The 26,287-nt window shown below is 40.1% G+C and overlaps 1 protein-coding gene across 1 annotated transcript; it reads left to right on the forward strand.

Annotated features, from left to right (window-relative positions):
• Positions 1–787: 787 nt before the first annotated feature.
• cd109 (CD109 molecule) lies at positions 788–23,268 on the forward strand. The gene is made up of 32 exons (XM_068708318.1): positions 788–831; positions 917–945; positions 1,916–2,152; positions 2,624–2,749; positions 3,616–3,655; positions 3,792–3,873; positions 3,961–4,054; positions 4,466–4,613; positions 5,131–5,240; positions 5,503–5,787; positions 6,565–6,666; positions 6,821–6,883; positions 7,208–7,384; positions 8,424–8,576; positions 9,041–9,130; positions 10,463–10,532; positions 10,621–10,723; positions 11,530–11,644; positions 11,909–12,022; positions 13,161–13,379; positions 14,322–14,457; positions 15,864–16,040; positions 16,755–16,836; positions 16,928–17,156; positions 17,276–17,447; positions 17,823–18,013; positions 19,715–19,867; positions 19,971–20,033; positions 20,411–20,547; positions 21,262–21,418; positions 21,498–21,600; positions 22,372–23,268. Exons 3-32 carry the CDS (start codon positions 1,940–1,942, stop codon positions 22,581–22,583), a joined length of 4,116 nt encoding a protein of 1,371 aa, XP_068564419.1. The 5' UTR covers positions 788–831; positions 917–945; positions 1,916–1,939; the 3' UTR covers positions 22,584–23,268.
• Positions 23,269–26,287: the final 3,019 nt, after the last annotated feature.

A 26,287-nucleotide genomic window follows, 5' to 3' on the forward strand; every position in this document is an offset into this window, starting at 1 on the left:
GAGGCCACCTACTTTTCACGAGGCTCGTCCTCAGAGTGGAAACACCCACTCAGCCCCTGAACGCAGCCCAGCCCCGGGGTGGGTGGGGGGGGTCAGGTAAACTGACTCTAGTTCAGTTCATCAGGTGATACTCTATAAGAGGAGAAGAGGAGGGGGTGGGGGGGTCACTGTCTGCAGGTATGAAGGCGGCGTCCCCTGACATCACCAGCTCCCAGCACTGACTGAAGCCCGAGTGGAGTGAGCTTCATTCGTTGCAAATGGAGCGTCTCCAGGTGTGGGGTTTCTTCGGCCTCATCGTCCTCACCGCCGCCCAGAGCACCACCGACAGGTAAGCACACACACACACACACACACACACACACACACACACAGGTAAACACACACAGGTAAACACAGACACACAGGTAAATACAGACACACAGGTAAACACACAAAAAACCTCTAATTTTTCATTATTTAGAGATACTAAGTCATTATGTTGAGATACTAACTTATTTTGACTTCCAGGATCTTCTTCTTTCCATCACAATGTCGTGAATGACCTTCCGTAGTTCCTTGTTAGTCTATAATCCACAGAGTATTCCCATTGAAAACCACCACCACGTTTCACCTCAGGAGCCTCCATTGTGTCTGTGTCTTTAACCTGAACGGTTTGGTTTCTCAGCCCCGACCCTCAGCCCTCCTACCTGCTGCTGGCCCCCAGAACCCTCCGTCCTGGAGTCCCAACGTCAGTGACCGTCACCATCCTCACCAGCTCTCCGGTCACCGTGTCCGCTCACATCGTTCATGGCGAACAGAACGTGGCCTCAAACTCTGCTACAGTGGAAGCAGGTGAAGCCTTTTGTGTACAATCAACAAAATACTTCTGATTTAAATCACTTTGCAGAGTAATTAAACAACTTTGTTTTTGTTAAAGGTTCAACCAAGCTGCTGATTTTACCAGTTGTAAGTATGACTTCATTACTTTTTATCCTTGCTGGTGGTGCAATGTTGTTCAGTCTATAAAGGTCCAGAGTAATACATCTCAACAACTGTTGGATGATTGCCTTGTTATTTTGTAAAGAAGTTGATGTTCCCCAGAGAATGAAGCCCAATAACTTCCCTGATCCTCTGACCTTCTAGCGCCACCATCAGGATCAGAGCTTTACTTTTGTCCAATAGTTTGGTTGAGGCCCAAATACCTGCAGAACTAAATAGATTCCCATCAGCCTCAACTGTACTTTGTGTTCACTGCTAATTGGCAAATGCTAGCATGATAACAAGCTAGGATACGTTGGTGAACATTGGCAACATTACACCTGCTAAACATCAGCAAGTTAGCATGCTAACAAGCTAAAATAAGATGAAAAAAAATAATGTTCATCTTAGTTTAGCCTGTTAACATAATGTTGACTATGTTCAGAACATTACACCTGCTGAACATCAGCAAGTTAGCATGCTAACAAGCTAAATTACGATAATAAAATAATTGTCATGACCTTAGTTTAGCTTGTTAGCGTGGTCATTGTGAGCATGTTAGCATTTAGCATAGCAAAGTGCAGCTTCATAAAGCTGCTAGCATGGCTAAAGATTCTTAGTCTTGTTTACAGACACAATAAGATTGTACCAACAATATTTAACGACACAGAATACTTTACAGTTGAGCAGCTGTTTAATTCACTTTATTTCCAGCTCAGAAGATTGTAATACTTTGTTTCTGGACACTGTTTGTTAAATTGTTTCCTGATGAAACCACAAACAAGAACTGATTTCCAGCTTTTTAAAGCAGAGTTGAGAGCCGTTCTCTTGAAGTGTAATTGAATAGAATAGTTGTCCTTTGGTGTAATAGTCTCCGGAGGCGTTTGGCTTTTTAGTATTACAAACATTTCTCAGAGATATTGGTCGAGTTAAACCTAAATGTTGTAAACCCCTGCAGATCCACGAGAGCGAGTCCAGCTACATGTACCCTTACAGCCTGGAGGTGAAAGGTCTCGTAGGCAGCGTGGAGGTTTTCTCCAACTCGACGCAGCTACACTTCAACCCCAAAGGCCACTCCACCTTCATTCAGACGGACAAAATGAGCTATCGACCCGGGCAGACGGTGAGGATCAGAGTGGTCTCCATCCTCCCCGACGGGAAGCCCTTCAGCGGCCCGATGAACGTCACCATCAGGGTGAGTCTGAATGTTTTCAATGCAACTTGCACCAGTCTGACCGCCGTACAGTTATGAATTGTATATATATATATATATATATATATATATATATATATATATATATATATATATATATATATATATATATATATGTGAGTGTCAGCCATCTCCAACACAACAGCACTGTGTTATTTAGCTTAAAAATGGCAGAAAATATCTGTAAAATAAACAAAAACTTATTATTATGTCACATTATTTTCATGCAAACTTGATATTTTTGGGTGAACTGCTCCTTTAAAGATATTTCATTAGTATTTTGTTGGTTTAATCGACCTCTACTGTTGACCAGCAGGATTATTAAAAACACGTCTTCCTACACATACCGCTGACATAATGAAAAAACATGTTTTGGCCTTTGTGTTGGTTTCCTCTGCGCTTCATTATGAAGCATCATTTCATTTCTTTGTATTCACGTTGTACCTGATCCAGGATCCGAGGGGGAACCGGCTCAGACAGTGGCTGTCTCTGGACGGCGTCCTCGGGGTTGTGTCCAAAAAGTTTGAGCTGTCTGAATACCCTCCTCTGGGTGAATGGACCATCGTCACTACAGTCGGCGTAAGTCTGCTCCATCTCACCAAATAGGTGTGAACGACCCTGTTAGATGGAAATGTTTCAATCACAAGTTTATGAATTCAATTTTTATTTAATTTTATTTATTTATTTAATTTAATTTAATTTTATTTATTTATTTTTATTTTAGTCAAAATACAATACATCTAAAATACAATAAAACTGCATTAATTGACCATAAATAATGAAAAATACAATCACACCTAAATATATCAGGAACAACTCAACAGCTGCAATTAATCATCTTAAACAATGTTATTTAGAATGTAATGATAAATGTAATACTGTAGGAACCATCTCAGTTCTTATTAGATTAAATTAGAATAAAACAATTGACGACAGATGAACTTCCATCAGAGATAACATGAAGCAATATGGCTACAAGACGGTATTTATTAAAAGTCAGATATTTTAATTCATGTATTAATCTATTGACAGATTCTTTCGCATTATTTTTATTTTTAAACAACAAAACAGAAGAAATCAGGAAATCAACATACGGTCCAGTTCAACAACAGAGATGTTCTTGTCGAGTTGTTCCAGCATGAACACACACTGTATATCCTAAAACGCTGCAGACTGTAATGTAGTCTTTTGGGGCAACTCCTCACCGTCAATGTAGGTCCACTAAAAGTGGTGTGTTATTTTCTTAAAGGGTTCTTTCCATAATGTTGTCATTCCATTTTAGTGGACTTAGGTTAGGTTGAAAAACACAGAAATGACCCTTTAAAAAGACTAAACGTCTACAGATACACATTTCTTCACGATATAGTGTAGAAAGGTTTGTACTGGAGGTGGCACCAGAGCAAAGGTCATGTTGTTATTTAACATCATTTTGTGTGTTTTTATAGAGTGTTTCAACCGAGAAGCGTTTCACCGTGGCTCATTACGGTACGTACGTTTTCTCTTCCCTCTACTCAACGTCCTCTTTGTTTTACACAGTCAAAGCTGGATGATTAATGCGTAGAAATAATCTTTTTAATCTCACTTTTATATGCGTGAATATGTCGTGTCTGTCTGGTTGCAGTGCTGCCGAAGTTTGAAGTTGCGATAGAAGCTCCGCGGGTCATTTTTCATGAAGACCCTCTGTGGTTCTCCGTCATGGCAAAGTGAGAACTTTGTGTCTGTGCGTTACGTTATTCAACACAGTTTTAAATACTTTATATGTTCACGTGTTTGTGTTTTTTCATCCTCAGGTACATGTACGGGATGCCGGTTCACGGATACGTCAATGTGACGTACCTCCATAGGTTTCATGGTATTGAAGAGGCTTATGATGAACATAGAGAGGTGGGTCGTTGTATTCAAAGAGCTGAGGAAAATATTGATAATAATCTGAATACACCCCCAAAAAAAATAATGGTGTTAAAATTATCTTGAGATTAAGAGTCACAGAATAAACCATATTATCTTACATTTAAGTTATGTTATCACGTTACCTGCTCTTTTCACTTGAATCCTTCATTGCATCCAGTGCTTTCAAAGGAGTTTATTAAAGTAATTAAGTAAAAGTTATTGCGTATCGGTCTGTTGGTCAGACAAAATAATAATTAATAAGACATCACCTTGACATCTTGTAAACTGAGATAGATATTTATCATATTTTTTACTTTTTAAACTAAACAATCAATCAACGAACAAGTCTAATCAACATACTAACGGATGCGTATCCTTAATGGCCTCACTGTTGCTTTGCTTTAGATCAACGGCAACAAGGACTTCATGTTTAACGTTCCCAACTATGACTACCACGAGATGAGCAAAAGAGCTCTGGACATGGAGTATTATAACGAATACATGGACGACGAGTGTTTAATGATTGTGGTTCATGTGACTGATCACCTCACAGGTAATCAGTTTTTACACTTTTGTATTGAGGAGTCTGTGAGGACAATGAAGTCATGTCCTCTGTATTGTTTCTGGGATGATGTCGATATTTTACAGGTTTATTCCAGTGTGTTTTAGCTTAAATATATTTAAATTGTACTACTTTTATGCATAACCGAAGCCAAAGCTTCATGTGTTAAACCTGCATTCTCTCTAGTGTCCACCAGGGGGCGACTCCTCTGGTTGTATAGAAGTCTAGTCTAAAATGACTCTACTTCTCTCTTGATTTATTCCCTCAGTAAACATTGTAAACATGAGTTTATGGTCTCAATCTCTAGTTTACAGTCTTCTTCAATACAGCATGATGTTCATTTAGTACATTATGGTTTACGTATTATGGTTTTTACATGGTTTATTATGTGAAACTTTTGCTGTTTGGTTAGGTTTAGGCAACAAAACTACTTGGTTAGGTTTAGGTAGAGAATGTGGTTTATTTACTGCTGCCACTAGAAGTATTACTGATGCTTTTCATGTTTCAGGTCTCACATATAACAGTACAGCAAAGGTGTCTATGGCAAAGTACAGATATACAATTTCCTTTGATGGCTACCCCAAAATATTAAGGCCGACTCTGAACTTCGCCGCCATGGTAAGGAAAGCAAATCTTTTTTTGTAGTTTTAATCTAATTTGTTTGATTTGATACTTTTTATACTTTTCCATTCCTATTTCTCATTATATATAATTTCCTTTATTAAGTAAAAAGTACAAATGTTGTTTTTGCTAACCACCATTTATAATAGTTATCAAAACTGGTATTTTATAATAACAAATACTATGATAAGCAATACAACTAGTTCTCATTACAAAATGTAAGGTGTGATCAACATATTGAGTTGTCTTGATTTTGTAGCTGAAAATATCAACATACAACGATCAGCCGCTGTCACCGGAGGATCAGGGAAAGATGGTTCACGTGTCAGTGATGCAGCAAAAGAGAAGTCCGTGGAGTTGGAAAATGGACATTAAAGAAGAAGAAAACTGGCCTCGTCGATCTAACATGTCAGTCAATCAGGGAGTCGGGAGTCCTCAGCCAGAGGAGATGATTTCTGAAGAAATGGAGTTTCCTGTCCCAGGAGACGGATGCATACCTCTCAACATCCGGGTCATGAATGAAACGGAAACACTCACCATTGATGTAAGATGATCATTTTCTCACGTTAAAACTCGGCCTTCATCCTGACTGTATATAAAAAGAAGACTTAGTAAAGCCAGAATGAAGGATACAATAATGTTTGTGTTGACTGTCACTGTTGAACGATGCAATGCTAAAACAGAAACGGAGAAAGAACTCTCAGCTAGAAAAAAAAGTGAAAAAATATATGATTTTAATACAGCAGATCAATTGCTAGAATGTTTTTTTAATCAGTGCACAGCTGAAAATACAATGTTGTCTGCAGGTAAACATACAGACCGTCAATTTTTTAATTGGTAGCAGCGGTCCAACGATGCAGTTTCGTTGATGTTTCACTGCAAATTGTCCTTATTACAGTACATTAATGTCTGTGCCATAATGTACCATGGACATTACAACCTAAGGCTTACGTTCATATGAATATTTATTGTGGAATTTGAACACAGTGCTAATTTTTAGATTTTTGGTTTAATTGAAATATAAAGTGGTGTATCATCTGCGTAGAAGGGAAACAAAAAGCCATTGTTTCCGGAGCCAATTAATGTCAATCAAAGTGATTTATCATTGATTGGGATCAGTTTTATAAAAACCCATTCATTCCCAATCTTTTGCTTATTGTTACCCATTTTAAGGACAAGTTAATGTGCACCATCCAGCTGCTTTAAATGTCCTCTGTAATCTTTCACCACTATGGAGGTCTTATTCAACAAAATTGATCCCCTTTTTGCACCAGGAGAGAAGACTTTTTCAACTAATTATCTTTTTTGTTGTTGTTATTAGGCTTATTTTGAGGACAGCCATGCCACTCTACAACTCTATAGAAGCTACAAATCCCCCAGTCACTCCTACCTGCAGATCCAGAAGCCTTCCGGTCGTCTAGAGGTAATCATGAAGAGCAGAGTAACTTCTGTGTCACATGGTTTTATCTGGTAGGATTGTGGGAATGCTGCTGGTGACAAAGTAGTAACAATAGGAAGTACATTTACTTCAACGATATACATTAACCATGTTATATCATAACACGGTCTTCCTTCAGGTTGGTTCCCCCTTCCTGCTGCACGTTGAGAGGAATTTTCCAATGACTGAGATATACTATGTGGTGAGTTTAACATTATGACACTCAAAGCTTCATTTATTTAATATATTCCATTTAATTGGTTTTATTTGTCTGAGACGTTTATTCAGAGTAACTTACATTTTGTGCAACTGTGGAATAAACTTGTATTTCTCTAAATCAGATTTGCTGGATTTTCAAGTTTTTTATTATTATCGTAATTTTTCAGTATTTTATTTTCTGTTTTACTCGACTGTTTCTTGTGCAACATTTAGTGGTGTAGAACTCAAAATATACATTACTGCAGCTTTAATTATGAAATGTATAAAAAAGAAAGAAGAGTTCACGTCTTTTCTTCTGTGTGTGAAGGTGAAGTCCAGAGGCCAGGTGGTTTCTGCTGGGAGAAACATGGAAGGAGATCTCTCTCTGGTCCCAGAAGTCACCTGGGCTCCTTTGGCCTGTATCATCGTCTACTGTGTGCATCCCAGCGGCGAGATCGTCAACGACGTGATGCAGCTACCCATGACCCAAACTTTACAAAACAAGGTGAATTATAGTCTTTTTTTCAACTGTTTTGCGCGATTAAAAAAGTGTGATTTTGAGTATGTTATGTAGGGGGTGGAGCTAATGCTTTATTAGCTAATGCTTTATTACCTTTGAAGTAGCATCCTAGTTGTTTTTCCTGAAGCGTGAGACAATCAGAAGCTTGTGAAATGATTGAAGAAAGTCAAATTTGACCTTGAACTTTCCTTTTTTTCCAGTCGCTGCTATCTCGACAGAGCGAGACCCTCAGAGCAGAGAGTCAGAAACATTGTTGTATTTATGAAATAAACTGTAGTAACTAAATTGATTGTAAAATATGTCATGCCTCAGATCAGATGCTAATTGAAATATAAACACATTGGAACACATCTTTTGAAGCTTTCCGTTACGTCTTTGTTAATTAAATTGATACTTTTGTGTGGTTATGCTGTTTTTACAGCAGCTAGACCTATTTGCCCTCAAGTTTGACCATATTTTCGGTAAAAAAAACAGGCGGCAGCCTTCAATTCTGAAGAGTGAAGCCAGAGCTTCACGTGTTAAAGCTGCATTCTCTCTAGTGTCCACCAGGGGGCGACTCCTCTGGTTGTATAGAAGTCTAGTCTAAAATGACTCTACTTCTCTCTTGATTTATTCCCTCAGTAAACATTGTAAACATGAGTTTATGGTCTCAATCTCTAGTTTACAGTCTTCTTCAATACAGCATGATGTTCATTTAGTACATTATGCTCCATTTAGAGTCAAACAGACCATAAAGCAGGGGACGCTTTAGGGGCGGGGCTACACAGTGATTGACAGGTCTCTACCAGAGTACGTCTCTATGTCACTCCTCCACGATCCAAATATGGTCATTTCCGTTCATCGGTAGCAAAAAAGCCAAGATGGCGACGACCAAAACTCCAAACTCGAAGCTTTAAAACGGCAGTCCACCAACAGTCACTTCTAATATACAGTATATGTCATAAACTGAATAATGTACTTGTCAACACAAACTACCTGGAAAACGTACATTGTTCGATTGGGTGTGATGGTACATGATTGACAGGTATCTCTGAGCTGGAGCGACACTATGAGGAGGCCGGCTGAGGAGGTCACGCTGAGGGTCAAGGTGGCGGAGTCCGCCTCTCTGGTCGCCATCCTGGTGGTCGACAAGGCCACCAAGTGGAAGGGATCGTACAATGACATCACTGAGGCGAGGGTAAGAAACAGCGCCTGAGTCATCCCCCAAACTTTGAGAAATATCTTTACTGACTAAACACCGTGAGTAAAGAAGCTTCCTGTGACTTCAGTGTTACCCTCGGACAAAGAGATGAATCCTGAAGCTTTGGGTCACATGATTCCTGTTTTGTAAAGACAGTTGATTGTCTTCTAACTTGCTTATCAGTGACGCGTCCGTTATTCCCAAAGCTCCTCTCCGGTTTAACATTTTACAACAGATTTCCATATTCACCCATATCTTTCCTAACAGGTATTTCTATGAAACCCAATCCGTCTCTCTTTCCCCCCACCCCAGTATCGGTTCACCGTGAACAGTTTTTTATCCCAGCTCAGTCAAACTGGTTTTAAACAATAAGTGCTCTTTCTGCTTCCCGGTTTGTTGTGTTGCTCTTTGTGAGCTGCAACAGTAGCAGCTCTAAAGGGGGTTTGGTGTTGCTTTCACAGGTGGTAAAGGAGATGAAGGAGAACGGAGTCGCCGTGGCCGACGCCTACTCTGACATGATGACAATGGGAGATCCATACTCCGTCTTCAAGGTTAGCCTCCCCAGAGACACATCACATGTATTGTAATGACGTCCTGTGTAGGGGCAGTATCCAATCACGCGTGATCATCTCACTTAAAGTCGAGCGTTTTCAGAATCACAATCAGAACCGTTTATTGCCAAGTACGTTACACATACAAGGAATTTGACTTGGTGAATGGTGCATTACAATAAACAATGAACACAGTGCAATAATCAAGACATAATTTAAAAATAGAAACATATTCAAATTTACAAAAAAAAATGTTAATTTTTGACAAACAAACAGGTAATAGTACTTTAAAACAAGTATATTGTAAAAGTGGCAAGTGTATTTAAATATAGAATCATAGAAATGATTTTACTTTAGTTTACTTTTGTTATTGTTCTTGATTAAATTTACATGTTTAAATGATCTGCCCCACGTTACTGTATGTATGCTGGTACACATAAATATTTGTTGTCTTTGTAGACCCAATATGGTAACTATAGATGGCAACAAGTCCTCCAAATTAAACTGCAAAATCCGTAGTTTGTGCTTACAAATCATCAAACCAAAAATAAAACCGTTTTCTGATCTGACGCTATGTGGTTAAAGGCACAATGAGAAGGATTTGTAAACAGTTTGTAAACACAACATTTAAAGTTGGACCCAGCAAAAAACAGGATCTGTGGTGTCATCTGAATACAGATGCAGTTTGAAGTCTCACAACCATCTACTGTAATTAAAGTTCAAATTACACTCTCTCAACATCTCAACAGAGGGGAGAAAGAAGCAAGATGGCTCACTTGACAGCTATTTCCATCATCAATTTTAGACGCAGCGATCGTTTTTTCCGGGTCTGATGATGGAAGTATCAGTGTCTTGCATCTTTATCATCTCTGTTGAGAATTTGCACATGCTCAGTACGGATCGGGCAGCGAGTGACATGTGTTGTTGTTGTTCCTAGCATAAATGAGCCGATACGATAACTTGTTACGTATCGGAGGCGTTTCCAATTCTGGTATCGGAGCAACTCAACCATTTTTATATCTTCCTCTTGGATGCGCACTTAAAAATCTGGCACCTGGTCGCTACTTTTTTATAGAGGCTGATGCCCAGAAATGTCTCAAACACAACAAAATAATAAAATCCAGGCAGAGTGCAGGATCTCTGCAGATACAGACACACTTCTAGTGGGTCACAAGTGATGATGGAGAGGGATGATATACATGGTGGTTTAACTTGTAATTCTCTTTGCATTTAAATGTGGCTGTTGAAGCTGTTGACACTGTTAATGTACTAACTAACCCATCATCTCTCCAGCTCAACATTTGAGTGAAATGTGCATTTTTTTTGGTGCAGAAATGTGATCTGGTGGCATTGACGGATGCCAGTTTACATAAGATGAAAAGTCTACCTAGGCCTACATTTCGTAAGTTTTAAAACAATCTAAGTTCATCACATTCGTGCTTCTTTTTGACTATGTGATGCAAAAACAACTGACAATCATCTTCAAACAGCAGGGGAGGGATTAAATGAAATGACCCAGACAGACAGTTCACATATGGAGCCACGAGAGCGCCGGAACTTCCCAGAGACCTGGATATGGATGGACACCAACAGGTAAGGTAAAGCCCCAGAAACAAACCACTGTAGAATCACTGGAGGAAAATCTGGTGACATTTCTGTTTAGTTTTAGCTGAGGTTGAAAGACACTTTGCTTTGAAAGTTAACCATGAGACAAAAGTTCCTGTATGTCGATGGAGAGGGTGTAGGAAGAGGAAATTATACATTTTGTGCTTTGGACCAATAGCACAAAATGGTGTGATTTCAGACTTTAAATCTTTATGCAGATGACATCACTATTTATTCTTTTATAGCTCAAAATGCAAATAAATGAGCTTTAATTTGACATAATAATTGCATGATTAAACAACAACACCTACAGCAGAGATGACCAAACTTTGACAAAAGAAGGAAATTGCCAAATATGTAATGTATTTTCGTTTCTATACAGGGTCTATAAGATTATGATGCAAATGTTAATGTCTAATATTAAGTTGCAACAAACTGGCAACTGAAATTGGCATATTTAGGTTTATGTGCCAAGACGTGAAGACAGAGATAATTCACAAAATGTAGTCAACACCTAGTGTTTCAACTAGGATGTGCAATGTACATACAATGCAATTTATTAGAAATATGCTCAAGTCATATTCTAGTTTATTTTTAAAAAAAAACCTATTTTAAAAACAGGCAGGGTGGGGCGGTTTTGCCCCACCAGATTGTCAGTAATATCCAAAACTGGCATTAGGGCGTATATCGACAGAGTTGCAGATATTACATACACGTCAGTAACTACAAATCCAAACATTAAACCTTTTTTAAAATTACAAAGAAACTAAAGCTAACATGTCCATCTGTTTTAGTAATTCAGAAACAGAGATAACTCTGACTGTACCAGACAGCATCACGACCTGGATAGCCACCGCCTTCATCATGTCTGAGAACCTCGGTCTCGGCATCGCAGAGAAGCCTGCAGAGGTATTCACATCGCTTCTGTAAAATGACAAAATAACACTCCTTAAAACACCGTACTAAAGCCAATGTTGTCTCTTTTTTATCCATTGCTTTGATATTTAAATTCTGTTGTTTCAGTATAATTTCACTCTTCTCGCCTTTGAGTTAAAGCACCTGTTTGACCCTTTGACTTGTTGTATTACACATAGTGCTGCTCTCTTAGTATTAGCTTTGTATATATAGTGTTTAGATGAGACTGTATAACGTTTCCATGTGATCACACTGCAGCTCAAAGTGTTCAAGGATTTCTTCCTGTTCTTGAACCTCCCGGCCTACATCATCCGAGGAGAGGAGCTGTTGCTGGAGATCATTCTGTTCAACTACCTCCCACAGCACCTGGAGGTCAGTGAGCTGCTCCTCCTCACACAGCTGGGCTGGATGATAAGGGGGTGGTTTTCTGAAAAACCAGCTCGATTCTCACACAGGGTTCAATATTGTAAATGTAAAAATGGTTAAGCATGGATCCTTCAGGAGTCAGTTTGTGTCTTGCACAGTTCCAACTGCACACTTGAAAGGTGGCTGTTTGGGTTCATGGTTGGTTACGAGCTTCTTCTCCAAGAAGTCACTTTTTCCCCATCTTTTAAGTTTAGTGGATAAATGATACCCTTGAGCCTCAGCTGCTGTTGCAATGGAAAGATACACTTTGTTGCTGCAGTTGGGAACAAAACTGTTTTTTAATTACTGAATTAATCATTTATTTTCTAAAAAAAGAACTCGTAACCTTTTTTAGCTAGCTCATAAACATGCATTTTTGAAGTTTTCATCAATAAATTCCCCAAGGTGCTTGTAGGAAGACACTCTAATTTCAGTACAGCGAGATCCAGACTTGCATATATTTCTTTATGCTCCATAAAGTGAGCACTGGATCGAGTTAAAAGCTGTCTGCAAAATAGATAACGCTCCTCCCAAATTTAACAGCAGATGAATAAAGCACAGTATCATCAGCATAGAAATGCACCGTTCAGCCATTATCACAAGAGACTTCAGCAGCAATTCATTGGGTTTTATTTGTGAGCTTGTAAAGCAATATTTTTTTCCATTCACAACAACTCTCTTTTACTGACTATAGTGTAACCAATTCAGAGTTCACGTTTAGCAACTTCTATATTTGTATTTTTTGGTTAAGAAATACTCAGACAGCTGAACAGCTTTAACTGCTTTAAATCTGTTGACTCTGGGATTTATATTTCACCGGGAAGCAACAGTTGAACACAGCAGGTGTTGGATTGCAAGTTTTTGTAGTGAATGTGGTTCACAGGGTTAGTGTTGTTGTTTCAGGCGTCAGGTTGCTATAATCTAATGAGGCATCAGAGGTTTTAACATATTATACAACTCTGTTGTCACCTCTGAGGACTTTCAATCCTCCAACACATAAAAGCTTTTAAAAAGAGTTCTTTTGTTTCCTACCACACTCTTTGTATTGTCAGACCTCTGCTTAACATAATCTGGGTTGCATTCTCCTTCTGCTCTTTGTTGTCAGTTCACAATAATTGTTGTAGAGAGCGAGACCTTTGAGTTTATCCTCTCGGACAATGAGGCGCTCTCCATGCCCGGTGTTCTCGAGGTGCCCGTGGGGAGTCGGAGCGGAGAATCCGTCCTCATTCCCATCAAGCCGCTGGTCCTCGGAGACATCGACATCGTGGTGAAAGCCAAATCGTTTGCTAGGATGGACATGGTCCGCAGGACGGTGCTCGTCAAGGTGAACATCACAGAACCAGGGAGGTTTAAATAATACAATGTACCAGCTCAGATTCATTTGTTTCATTGATAATAATAATAATATAAACAATAACAACAATAAAATAATAGCCTAAAAAGGTAACTCTCTCTAGTGTCACACAAGAACAAGATGACAAGATATTATACAGCAGTTGTAAAATATGCCATCAGGACATCGGCATAAATGATTTCTATTGACAGGAGGAGAGCTAGTAACGTTAGCAGCACCGCTAACGGCTAACGTAAGGCGGTTACATAGAGTTACATTTTGATGCGTTCAGGTTCTGTTCAGTGAAAATGTGTATTGGGCAAATGTAAATTAAGACGTTATCATGATTTGTTCAAATGTAATCTGTAAAATGTAGTTTGAGTGAATGAACGTGAAGAATATATCCAGTTGTTTGAAGGAGACGCTTTCACAGCTTATTATTATTAGAGATATTAGAGATGAATTATGAGTTGTTAAACCTGCTAGCACTAGCTCTAAATAGCTTATAATACATCACTAAAACTACTAATGACAAGATGCTTTTAATCTATAAAATAAAAAACACAATCTTTTATTCCTCATCATTTGAATCGTGTGTTTTTGTGCCAAAAAAAACACAAAGTCAGGAGCCTTGTAGACCTTGTACAGCTGCTATAACAAAAGAAAACATCAAAAAACAATCTTTACTGGCGGCAAAAAAGCGTGATCAGGGATCTCTAAAAGTTATGTTTGATCCCTTTATGAGCCGTTGCACCCCGACTTTAAACTTACAGAACTAGTGATGTGAGCGTCTTGCTCAGCAAACCCTCATCGGCAGTGACAGTTGAGGCTGTTTATTGGTCACCGACCCTCATCTGCTGCTCCACTGTAACCCAAGAAATCCTTTTCCCAGAAACATCACTAACCACGTTTGTTTGTTTGTGCGTCCTGCAGGCCGAGGGAGTCGAGCGGTCGTTCTCCGCCTCGCTGCTGTTTGAGCTTTCTGAGTCGAGTGTTTCCAGAGAGGTCGGGTTCACCTTCCCGGCAGACGTGGTGGAGGGCAGCGAGAGAGCCTCGGTGACGGCTGTCGGTACGTAAACACATCGAACAACCTTCAGTAACGGACGAGCTGCTGGGAAATACAAACAAAAAACAACAAAAAGACATTTCATTCCAACTAATAAAAAGATTTACTTCATGAAAAGGACAATTTTATACATATAGTATGACTTTAATTTAGATTTATGACTGATGACAGTGACTCCCCCCCAAAAAAATAATGACGCAATGAAAGCTGCTTCACAACATTTGTAAATGAAATACAAATGAAAAAAAAAATTGAAAAAAATGAAGACTAGGAGTCTAAAGCAGTCATTCCCAAAGACTGGGTCACAAGAGAATTTATTTGGGTCGCCAAAATAAAAATGTTTACATCTATTTCTGCAGTACACCATTGAGCCACATGAGGGAGTCTGAATGTTAATATTGTTGTAATAATTGTAGCCTATACTTGTAGCATCGAAGCTAATATAAAAGGCTAGCGTACATTATTTTTGTTTTACTGGTGTAAAAGAATGACTTGCATTTATTTGGTCTCATTTTTAAAGTATTTAACATGTGTATATGTTTTCAATAACACATGCGTACAAGATATTTAAACGTGTTGTAGAATTGGCAGTAAAAAATTGTCAGGAACATTAATTTACGGACAAATTTGCTCATCTCACAATTTGTAGATAAAGCCTGTTGTGAATCAGGTCGACCAACGATGACTTAAACAGAATGAAACCAGCTGCTGTCAATATAGAAAATAATGAGTGCAAACCTGCAGCTGGTCGCTCACATGTGGACTCCAGCATGTCTCAGACATTGGACACGCGTGTGCTCAACAACATGGATTATAACGAGCAGAGGTAGTTCCCTTCATGTTTCATCCAGGATGTTACAGTGATGGCTCTCCGTGTAACAAAGTGCAGACGTTCACGGTGAGACACACATGTGCAAACACAAGCCGGTGAGCTCATAGTTTCCTGTTCGCTGAAGATATTTTGTAACAACAGAGAGAATCGGCGTCGTCGTGGTTGTTGAAGGTTAAGTGTCAGCGGCGGGGAGGAAACAGCTGGTTGTAGTTCGTCATGTGATCTGTGGTCACTGGACTTAACGCTCATTTGTGATGACATTAAATTAAAGTCATACTATATGTGTCTTGTTGTGGCAGAATGACAAACACGCAGACTTAAACCTCTACTTAATTTAAAGTCTAAAAATCCTGTTCTGCATTTCAGTTGTTACTTAAGTAAAAGTACAGACGTATTATCAGCAACATCTACTAAAAGGATCCAAAGTAAAAGTGCTAAGTTTGCAGTGCGGCTCCTTCATTTCAACTTGCAGAACGTCTGCTGCGTCGGTGAAACATCTCGCCATCGGTCGTCTCAGTAAACATTAACTCTTTTCCCCCGTCGTGTCTTCATTTGTCTGGGTTCCGTGCTGACCAAGGCGACATCCTCGGCCCGTCCATCAGCGGCCTGGACTCTCTGATCCTGATGCCTTACGGCTGCGGGGAACAGAACATGATCAACTTTGCGCCGAACATCTACGTTCTGCAGTATCTGAGGGCCGTGGGACAGGCGGACCAGAAGACCACGGAGAGAGCCGTGGACTTCATGATGAAGGGTAAACCGTTAAGACGTTATGTCTCAGTCTCACATTCACAGGAACCACACCGGCTCGGAGAAGAACAGTGTTCAACAACTGATTCATCGGCAAGATCTGTGAATTTAGAGAGGATGGGACCTGAGGTTCACTGAAGAAACTCTGCGTTAGTCGTGGATTCATCAGTTATTCTCGCTAACATTAATTATGTGAGCTGGTTGATGAGAAGTGATGGAAGAAATATCCACATGCAAGAGACACAAAGAGACTCACTACAACAGAATAGGGGGAAAAACAACCACAAAGCGACACAAAACAACCACAAAGAGACACACAATGACGACAAAGTGACACAAAGCAACTACAAAGAGACACACATTGCATTTTATAGTGTTTATTGCAACAGAAGTTATTTTACTTTTCTTCCAGAGAAGATCAAGTATAATGTCTTCTAGGGAAATCTGTTTGCTTCTACAATGATTCAAATTTAAAACATTGTTTTTTTTTTACTGTTAATTCATTTCTGACTTTGGCACCCTCTAGTGGAAGTATCACAAAACTCTCATCTAACAACTTGATTTGCTGTATTTAGCATTTTGCTTCTACTGCGTAAACTAATTTGATTTTAGGAGATTTATTTATTCACGATGTGACTTCTGTATCCATGTTGGGATACATGTGTGCACATGACCCAGAAGATGACCTCACTCTAATCTCTGGTGTCCCTCCCTCCAGGTTATGAGCGAGAGCTGACCTATCAGAGAGCAGACGGCTCCTTCAGTGCCTTCGGAGACCACGACGCGTCTGGAAGCACCTGGTGTGGTTTTAAAGTATTTTATAGACAAAGAAGGAACACGAGTCTCCCTCAAAAAAACACTGACGAAGAAAAACAAACTCCGTCTCCGCAGGCTCACGGCGTTCGTGCTGAGGTGCTTCCTGCAGGCGCGGCCGTTCGTCGCCATTGACGCCGTCGTGCTGCAGAGAGCGGCGGTCTGGCTGGTGGCCCAGCAGGGGGCCGATGGGAGATCCGAGGAGCACGGCGACGTCATCCACACCGAGCTCCTGGGAGGCCTGGACGGCCCCGTGTCCCTCACCGCCTACGTCCTCATCGCCCTGCTGGAAGACAAGGACATCAGGGTGAGAAGCAATGCATCAATACAAACCTTTATTCGTAGAGCACCTTTCATACAGTTTAGTTTAGTTGATTCATGTTTTCTTGTTTCTTCACGCTGTGATCTTTGCCTGCTGTCCGTCAGGCTCAGTCCGGCGGCCCGGTGTCTGCGGCCCTGATGTTCCTGGAGACCCGTCTGGCCCTCGGCGTCTCCAGTAACTACAGCCTCGCCATGCTCAGCTACGCTCTGGCTCTGTCCGGCAGCTCCAGCGCCAACGCGGCACTCAGTGAGCTGATTGGACGAGCCGAGATGAGAGGTGCGATGACTAACCCTAACCCCAACATATTTTATACGCTCTTTGTATGTTTTATGTGTAAAAAGTAACTAAAGCTGTCTGATAAATGTCATAGAGTACAAGTATAAAGAAAAGTACAGTAACTTAACTTCCTCTTTACACTAAAAGACTAAACAAACATCATCATCCTCAGCAGCTAATTCATTAAAAATGGAAAATAAAGAAATGCTCTTTTCTTTGTTTGTCAGGATTACAAGTATGAAAAGGAAAAAAAAAAAGAATATAATCTGACTGTTTGGATGTTTATCTTTCACACTTTAATATAACAAGAACAAAGGCTTTGACAAACAGTAAATAACATGATTCCTGTTCCTCCGCCTCTCCTCGGGGGGACAGACGGCGTCCCGATGTGGTCCTCCCCGGACGGCGGCATGTCGTCATCGTGGCAGCCTCGCTCTGCAGACATGGAGATGGCGTCCTACGTGCTGCTCGCTCAGTACCAGCTGGGTCACATCACGGAGGGCCTCGCCCTCATGAAGTGGCTCAGCCAGCAGAGAAACCACAGGGGAGGATTCGGGAGCACCCAGGTGAGAAAGAAAACCTCTGAAAACACCAAAAACATCCACAAGTACTGTGTTTTCATCATATACTTCCTCTTCCTTTTAAATCACATCAATGAGCCACACAATCAATCAATCAAACTTGTATAGCACCTTTCATACAGATTAATGAAGTTCAAAGTGCTTCACTGATGAGATGAATTTAAGGCCGAACAACTGCGGATCGAGAAAACAACAGAAAAGAAGAAAGCAATTTGACATTTTGACAATTTGACAATTTAACAATTTAACAATTTGACAATTTAACAATTTAACAATTTAACAATTTGACAATTTAACAATTTAACAATTTGACAATGTAACAATTTAACAATTTGACAATTTAACAATTTAACAATTTGACAATTTAACAATTTGACAATTTAACAATTTGAGACCACAGCAAGCAAATCAATAAAATGTAATAAAAAAAAGAATGAATATGATAACAGCAAATATAACAGTGTGGAATAAAAACTAAATTAATAAAATAAAACAATGTTATACAAATTCAGTATAATAAAATAGGTGATAAATACAATTAAACAACAACTTAAATACAAAAATATTTTAAAATGTCTTTTTATGAATTAAGAAATATCTTTAAACCATTCTTAATCCAAGGCCTGGTGGAACCGGTAGGTTTTAAGTTTATTCTTAAAGATGTGTTCCTTCATCACCATGAACACACACTGTAGTTTATGAAAATCAAATACTCACTAGAGCACCAAATGAGGATTAATCCACCACCGAAAATAGTCCCCAACATAATGCACTATTTCTTCCTGTTTGTTTGATAAAAAGACTTTTTAAAACTTGAAACTATACCTGTGTGAGGTGTTTTTAAAGATTTACGTCTTCAGTTTATCAAACAGGAAGTCAGAATGTATTGAAAGACGTAAAGTATGTTTTGTCTAATTACTAGTCAAAATACACTTAATATAAGATACAATCACCTAACAAGTAACACCTCAATGAGACAGGGAAATGTTTTTAGACAATGCGTCTTGAATATCTTGAAATAAATACTACTTTTGAACATTACAGCACACACAACACTTACACATACTAGTGAATAATAACTCAAATGAAGAGTCCTTCTTTCCAGCGTAACACATCATCGGTTTTGGTCTTTTCATGGGATTTGTGTTCAGTAAGAAATGTTCCATTCGGATCCTTTTAAGGCTTAACAAGTCTTCACATGTGTGTCTTTGAGAGCGTCCTACAAGAACACACAATGCGAACATCAAAACACCTTGTTAAAAGGGTTCAAAGCTCATCTCTGAAGTTCCAGAAAATCATGTAAAAAAGGGAGAAATTCCCCTTTTGTGTCACATCAACAGGAGACTGTGGTTGTCTGGGCATGTGGTGACTAAAAGGACACGCACACGCACACACACACACACACACACACACACACATGCACAAACAGAGGAAATATCTAAATATTGTGTCAGTGCCTCCAAATACAGTACATTAAATAAAGCTTTTCTCAGGCTTTGTCGGCCAAAAATTGACTCTTTATTTGTCATCAGACGCACGGATGAACACGCTCACAAAGCGACATCGCCGTAAACAGGAAGTCGGCGGTGATTATCAAAGCAAAAGTCCATCATCGTCCGAAGTGCGACAGGATGTTCTGGAGCAGATGTGTGACTCCTGACTCGTGTGTGTGTGTGTGTCTCTCAGGATACGGTGGTGGCTCTGCAGGCCTTGTCCCAGTTCGCAGCGCTCACGCCTCAGAACACCGACGTCAGGATCACGGTGAACGCCGGCGCCTCCCCCGCCGTGGCCTCCTTCTACATCGACCGGGTCAACCACCTGGTCTACCAGAGCCAGGAGGTAACGGACGACCCTCGGGGCTGACTCACAGAGACAGAAGAGCTGAGAGGTCCGTACGGGCAGAGAGTGACGTGATGTGTTGTTCTGTTGTTCTGCTGTTCAGATCGATCCAGAGGAGCTGAACCTGCAGGTGTCTGCAGAAGGCCGAGGACTCGCTCTGTTTCAGGTAGAACAAAATGTAGCTCTGTGTTAAAATGAACGACTTTACAACAGAAATGAACATGTTTACATCCTGGTACAAGAAAAAACGGGTTTGGTCTCTATAGCTTATATCATTAATGACAACTGTACGTATATGCATATTTTAAAGTTAGGCATAATTAAGGGGCGTGGCCTCTTTAGGTGACAGGTGACAAGCTAGTTATTTTTATATCTAAATGTACTTTATTTATGTGAGAATTCACTTCAATAAAAATGAAAACCCCATTAAAGTATCATTTTAATGACCAGAAAAGTATCAGTACATATCACGGCTACAATCTGGACACATCGCCAGGTAGAGACGATGCATTCTGTTGTCTTTTTAAACTTCTTCTGCCTCAGCTGAACGTGTTCTACAACGTCAGGAACGAGGAGCCGATGAGGAGGAGGCGACACGCCGGCGAACACGAGGCGTTTGATCTGTACGTCGATCTGTTCGACAAAGAGATGAACTCGGCACATCTGCACATCTGCTGCAGGTAACGTGAACAATTAAACATAATCAGTGAACAAACAATTAAACAATACAATAAAAACACCAGATGGGAATCTGACAACAAGATTACACAGAAACAAAACTGAAATATTAAATAAAAATTAACAATTTAAATGTTAGTATGTCAAATATCCATTCACTTTTTAAATAAAAGAATTGTTAGAATAACTTGTTTTATTATATATTTATTCTTTAATCTGTTAAATGAAGCTGTTATTATGTTTCTGCAACATGCTATCTATTTTTTCTATTTTTCAATTAAATACATTTTATTTTCAATTTATGAGCAATTAAATGTTAAATTAAACAATTTTATCACGTTTTGCTGTAGATCATAGATTAATCATAGACAAATACATATAATAATCTAAATGTAGTGTTTATATGACATATTTATATTTATTTTCTTAAATAATTAAGCTTTATTTATTTTTTTTAAGATTTAATTTTCTTCATTAAACACACATTGAAGAACATACAAAATCACCGAGGGAATACATTTTATATAATACAATATCAACATTATTGAAATGCATAAAAAATGGGATTTATATAAAATCCTACATGTAGAAATATACATATATACTTATATATATATAAGTAAACAGTCTTTTCTAAATCATTTGAGGTAGATCAGTACAAAAAAAGAACAAAGACTTGAAACGTTCTTTACTAACGTCTTCACGCCGTCCTGCAGTCTGTCGAAGGCTCTGGGTCTGAACGCCACCGGCATGGTCGTCATGGAGGTGGGTCTGCTGAGCGGCTTCAGCCTGCCGCCGGACGGCGTCCCGACCAACGGCGTCGTGAAGAAAGTGGAGACGAAGCCGGGGAAAGTCATCCTGTACCTGGCCTCTGTGAGCTCCACTGAAACACAATCACAGACAGTTCGCTGCACTCTGAGGTCAAACACTGAAAGTGTAAATGTGTCTCCAGGTGACGACGGAGGAGATGTGTCTTCTGATTCCTCTGGTCCTGGAGTTTAAAGTCGGCAAAGTCCAGAAGGCGATTGTTGGCATCTATGATTATTATGAACCAAGTAAGAAGTTACACACTCACCTTTATTCATCCTTTTTATTCCCTTTTCATACAAACTATTAGAAACATAATTTTTGTCAGGTGACTGTTGGTCTCAGGCAAATCAATTAATGGCTTCAAAGTTTCACTGAGGAGCTCAGAATTTAATGTTTTTTACAGGATCTGGTTAAAGGGAACGGTTTATTTTAAATGAGACTTGTTTTTGATGAAATGTCACAATTTTAGACTTCGTTTCGGTTGCTTTTTTCTGACGGAAGCGTTCGTCACACATGATGTGTTCAGGTACCGTCGGAAAGGTGAAAATGACGGTTTTATGGCTTCTTGCCAGGGTAAAAAAGAAAACATGCTTTTTAATCCCGCCGGCGGTGGGTTTTGGGGTTCAGAAGGTTAAAAGACATATTGTACACTTGTCTGTCTGCTTCTCTCTAAAATCATTTTTACAAACATTAGAAAATCTTCCTCAGGGAGTGCAGTTAGTGACAGTGTGGGCTCCACGGTAACGTAGCTCTGACAGCTTGACGGATAAAGGTCTGAACTGAAGTGAACTACAGACACATTTAAACTCCATCACACTAACTGGTCAACAACTTGTCCCATCTGTGACGCCGTTATTTAGTCACATCATGTTCCCCATTAAAAGCTGAAATGCTGACATTTGACACTTTTAATTACAGAAACACAACTGAAGGACATTCACATCTACAAGACCAAGAACGTAAGCTATGACTCATGTTGAACCTGACCTGTGATCTTTACACCGTCTCTCTCTCAGGACGGATGACGATGAGGACGTATGAGTCAGAGTGGCGAGGAAACATGTCCTCCTGCTACTTCTGCGGCGGCGACTGCAACTCGTGCGGACAAGACAACTATTATTATGACTTCAGCATGATGTCAAGCGGCAGCCGCATTGTCCCGATGACCAGTTTAACACCGGCTCCGCTCCTCCTCCTCCTCCTCATCATCGCCGTCTTCGGCGTGTAAATATCCAAACAGGTCCAACACACGCAGATGTATAAAGTTCTAAACTGTTTGTAGAAGCTGTGTTTACTCACACGGTGTGAAAAGTTTTAGTTTTTTTCAAATGCATTGGTTATATTCTCCTGCTGGTGAACGCAGTGGAGCATTCAGCAGCTGAAGAGACAGATGGAGGTGGTGGAGACCAAAGACGGAGCTGAAAGAGAGAGACTGTCTATCAGGGGGAAACAAACACGACTTCAGCGAGGTGATCGTGTCACTCTGTGTCTGCTTCTTGAGGAAATAGTCAACTTCATAGCAGACTCTTTCTTTGTCAGCTTGTCTTTAGACCTTCTAGTCGTCAAAAAGTGTGACTTTGTTTGTTATTGGAACCAGTTTAGTGGGTTAAACCAGACGTTAATTTGTAGAATTAGATTATAGAAAAGTTATTAATCTTGTCGGTTGCATTCTATAAAGCTATGTGAACACAGTCACTTATTAATGCTGAGCTAAGTATTTTGTTTCATATGTTTGTTTATTAAATTTTAAGTTTATTTTTTTCTTCCAAAGGATCATGGGAACATTAATTAATGATATGTAAATCAAATGAGATTCTTCGACATTAATAATCAAAACAAATGAGATCTGCTGCTTTCACTGTTTATTCTTCCTGCCACTTTAAATTGATTAGAAATATGATTTTTGTTTTTAAGTCAATGTAAAAGAGATTTCTAAAGTCATAAGACACATTTTAATAAATTTCAGTGTCAATTTCTGCCAAATATTATATGTGACTGAAATCTTTACTTCTGGGCACAGATTTGTCCAACAAATAAGTTGAAATAGGCTCAACTTTTGCTGCAACGCACTGCAATGACATCCAGCCACAGACCGTCGGCCAATCAAAGACGTGCGAGCGCCGGCGTCATGTCATCGCCAAAGGCCCTGCCCCCTTTTGGGGGAAGGAAACGCCTTCACAATGTTGACACACATGACATATGGAAAGAAACTCTACTGAGATGAGTTTTCCAGCTACTAAAAAAAACCAAAAAAAAAACCACATGGAAGCAGGACTTCCTGTCTCTTTTTTTGTATATGAGACTCTGTGATCTCCAGAGGGGTCCCGGCCCTCGGGGTTGGACAATCCGGCTGTGACAAAAGACAGCAGCAGCCTCACAATGTAATCATCGCTGACCAATCAGCATGAACGATGGACATCGGCCTCGGAGTCGCTTTAACCAGACTGTGACCCAACCCGGAGCACGACTTGAAGGCCTCCCATAAATCTGCACACTAAAGCAGGTATGCTGCCTAATGGCACAGAGGCACGGTAAATCCCTGCGACAATCAAAGTGATGGAGGCATAAACATTAATGACACCAGCGCCATAACTTCAAAGAAGTTTCCAGTTGGGAGAAAAAAAAGAATATTTAAGCCACATGTGGTCGAGAGAGAAGCAGGTGGGTTCGATACCGCCGGCATTTATCTGCTTTGTTTTTTTTATGGCCTCAGACGTTCTGCCTCATTACAGCTGACCTCCACTCAAGAGATCAACTTGCTCTCAGAGCACGAGTCAGCGACGAGTCGCGTGAGTCGGCGTTCATTACCACGTTGGGATCATAGTGTATATATGAGAAGTGGACGCAGTCATTGTGACGTGAAGTTCGGCAATTTCGCCGTCGCCATTTTTAAATTTTGGCCGTTGCCGTGTTGTTGTTCTTTTGCAACCAGTGAACAGGAAGTGACCATATCAGGACTGAGGAGGAGTGACGTAGAGTCTCTGGAGGTAGAGACCTGTCAATCAGTGTGTAGCCCCGCCCCTAAATCATCCCCTGCTTCATGGTCTGTTTGACTCTAAATGGAGCATAATGTACTAAATGAACATCATGCTGTATTGAAGAAGACTGTAAACTAGAGATTGAGACCATAAACTCATGTTTACAATGTTTACTGAGGGAATAAATCAAGAGAGAAGTAGAGTCATTTTAGACTAGACTTCTATACAACCACAGGAGTCGCCCCCTGCTGGACACTAGAGAGAATGCAGCTTTAAGACATGATGCATCGGCTTCACTCTGGAGGTTGCCGTCTGGGTTTCATGCAGGACACCAACAACTGTCTCCTGAGTGAAAGTCTTGTGTTTGTTTGACCCCCAAAACCCAAACATATTCAATTTCAAAACCTCACATTTTAAAACTAGTGAACCTCTTAAATCATGGTTAAAAAAATACTATAAGGAGCAATATATTTACTGCATTACATCAAATAAATGACCATGATATGTCATCACAGATTAAAGAAGCATGTTAAGTTGTAAACACTGGCTTCAACCTGCTGCAGAAAGTCTGTTTTTTTGTTTCGGGCCTGTTTCATTCATCTTCACTTTGTTTGCAGTTATGAAACAAAATGGCACGCAAACACAGCGTGCTGCGGATATGGTAGCTAGCTAACGAACTGGATCAACAAAGATATCGTTGGATTCTACCCAAACTAAAACGCCACGTATAAACAAAAAGAAAAAACATGGCGACGATCGGAGAAATCGCCGAACTCGGGGCTTCAAAACATCCACAAAGCAATGAGTGACGTCACGATGACTACGTCCACTTCTTATAAACAGTTTGTGGTGAAACTAAAAGTCCACGTTGACTTATTTTACCTCACTTTTGTACCCAAACGTACGTATTTTGAAGGCCAAGTGCTCGCTTGCGTTGCTGGACCTTCAACTTTGAATTCATACTCCTATCTTTTCGGAGAAATATCCAGCGAACCGTTACGAGGGTACGTTACACCGGTTGGTGGTGGAGGAACTCTCTAGAACACAAGTACGAAATGTTTTGTGAATCCATCTAATGTTTGAACTGTTGCCCTCCATAGAGACACACGCTGCATCGACACACACCCGAGCTGCTACGAGAACAAAAAGTGTGAAGCTGTCACTTTCTCTGTAAGAAAAGACTTTGTATTCTTTTGGATCCCACACAGATCAAAACCCCCGCGCTCATCGCTCAGACCCTGAGAGTGCATCACATCCTGACACGATGTAAACACCAGAGCTCCTACGAGTCCAAACACTGAGAGCCGCAGTACAGTACACTCAATCAACACGTGCACTTGCAGAACCCCTCCGCTCATTCTCACGGACATCAAACAACGCAAGAAGAATGTCACGATTACACAGCGGCGGCGCTACCATATTTCAAGAGCGCGATGAGTCACCGGAACGTGCAGCTTGCACACATCTGGGTTCAATCGGCAGCCGGTTCTGGACCAGAGAGGGTTGTTTCTATTGGACGAAAATCTGACGATACTCTCAACGAAGCAGGAACAAAAAAAAGAAACTCAACATCTTCCTCTGAGGACTTTTAGTCGCCAATCAGGGGAGCAGAGAAGTAGTGATTATATTTATTCTTTTGATTGCATGATAGGAAGGACTGAGCTCTTTGGTGATTAGACCCTCAGATTTACATCAATCTCTCTTTAAATCATGTCAAACCTTGAAATAAATCAATACATTTCAGAGTATTTACTCAATCCACCTTAAACAATCCCTTAACTGTTTACTCTTTAATATAATACAACATTTAGAGAGTCTGTCCAAATCCCAGTGTCCCCCTTCAGTCCTTAAACGTCAGCTGGTAATCGGTGGAGTGTGAGAAGCTGCGAGGGCTTGAAATGGTGTGAATACGAGTGTGGAGGATTGGGATTGAGCCTTAACGTGTTCATAAAGG

Source organism: Cebidichthys violaceus, unplaced genomic scaffold, assembly GCF_023349555.1.
Source record: "Cebidichthys violaceus isolate CVI_PGR_0920_01 unplaced genomic scaffold, fCebVio1.0.p SCAF_14, whole genome shotgun sequence".
Lineage (NCBI taxonomy): Eukaryota > Metazoa > Chordata > Actinopteri > Perciformes > Stichaeidae > Cebidichthys > Cebidichthys violaceus.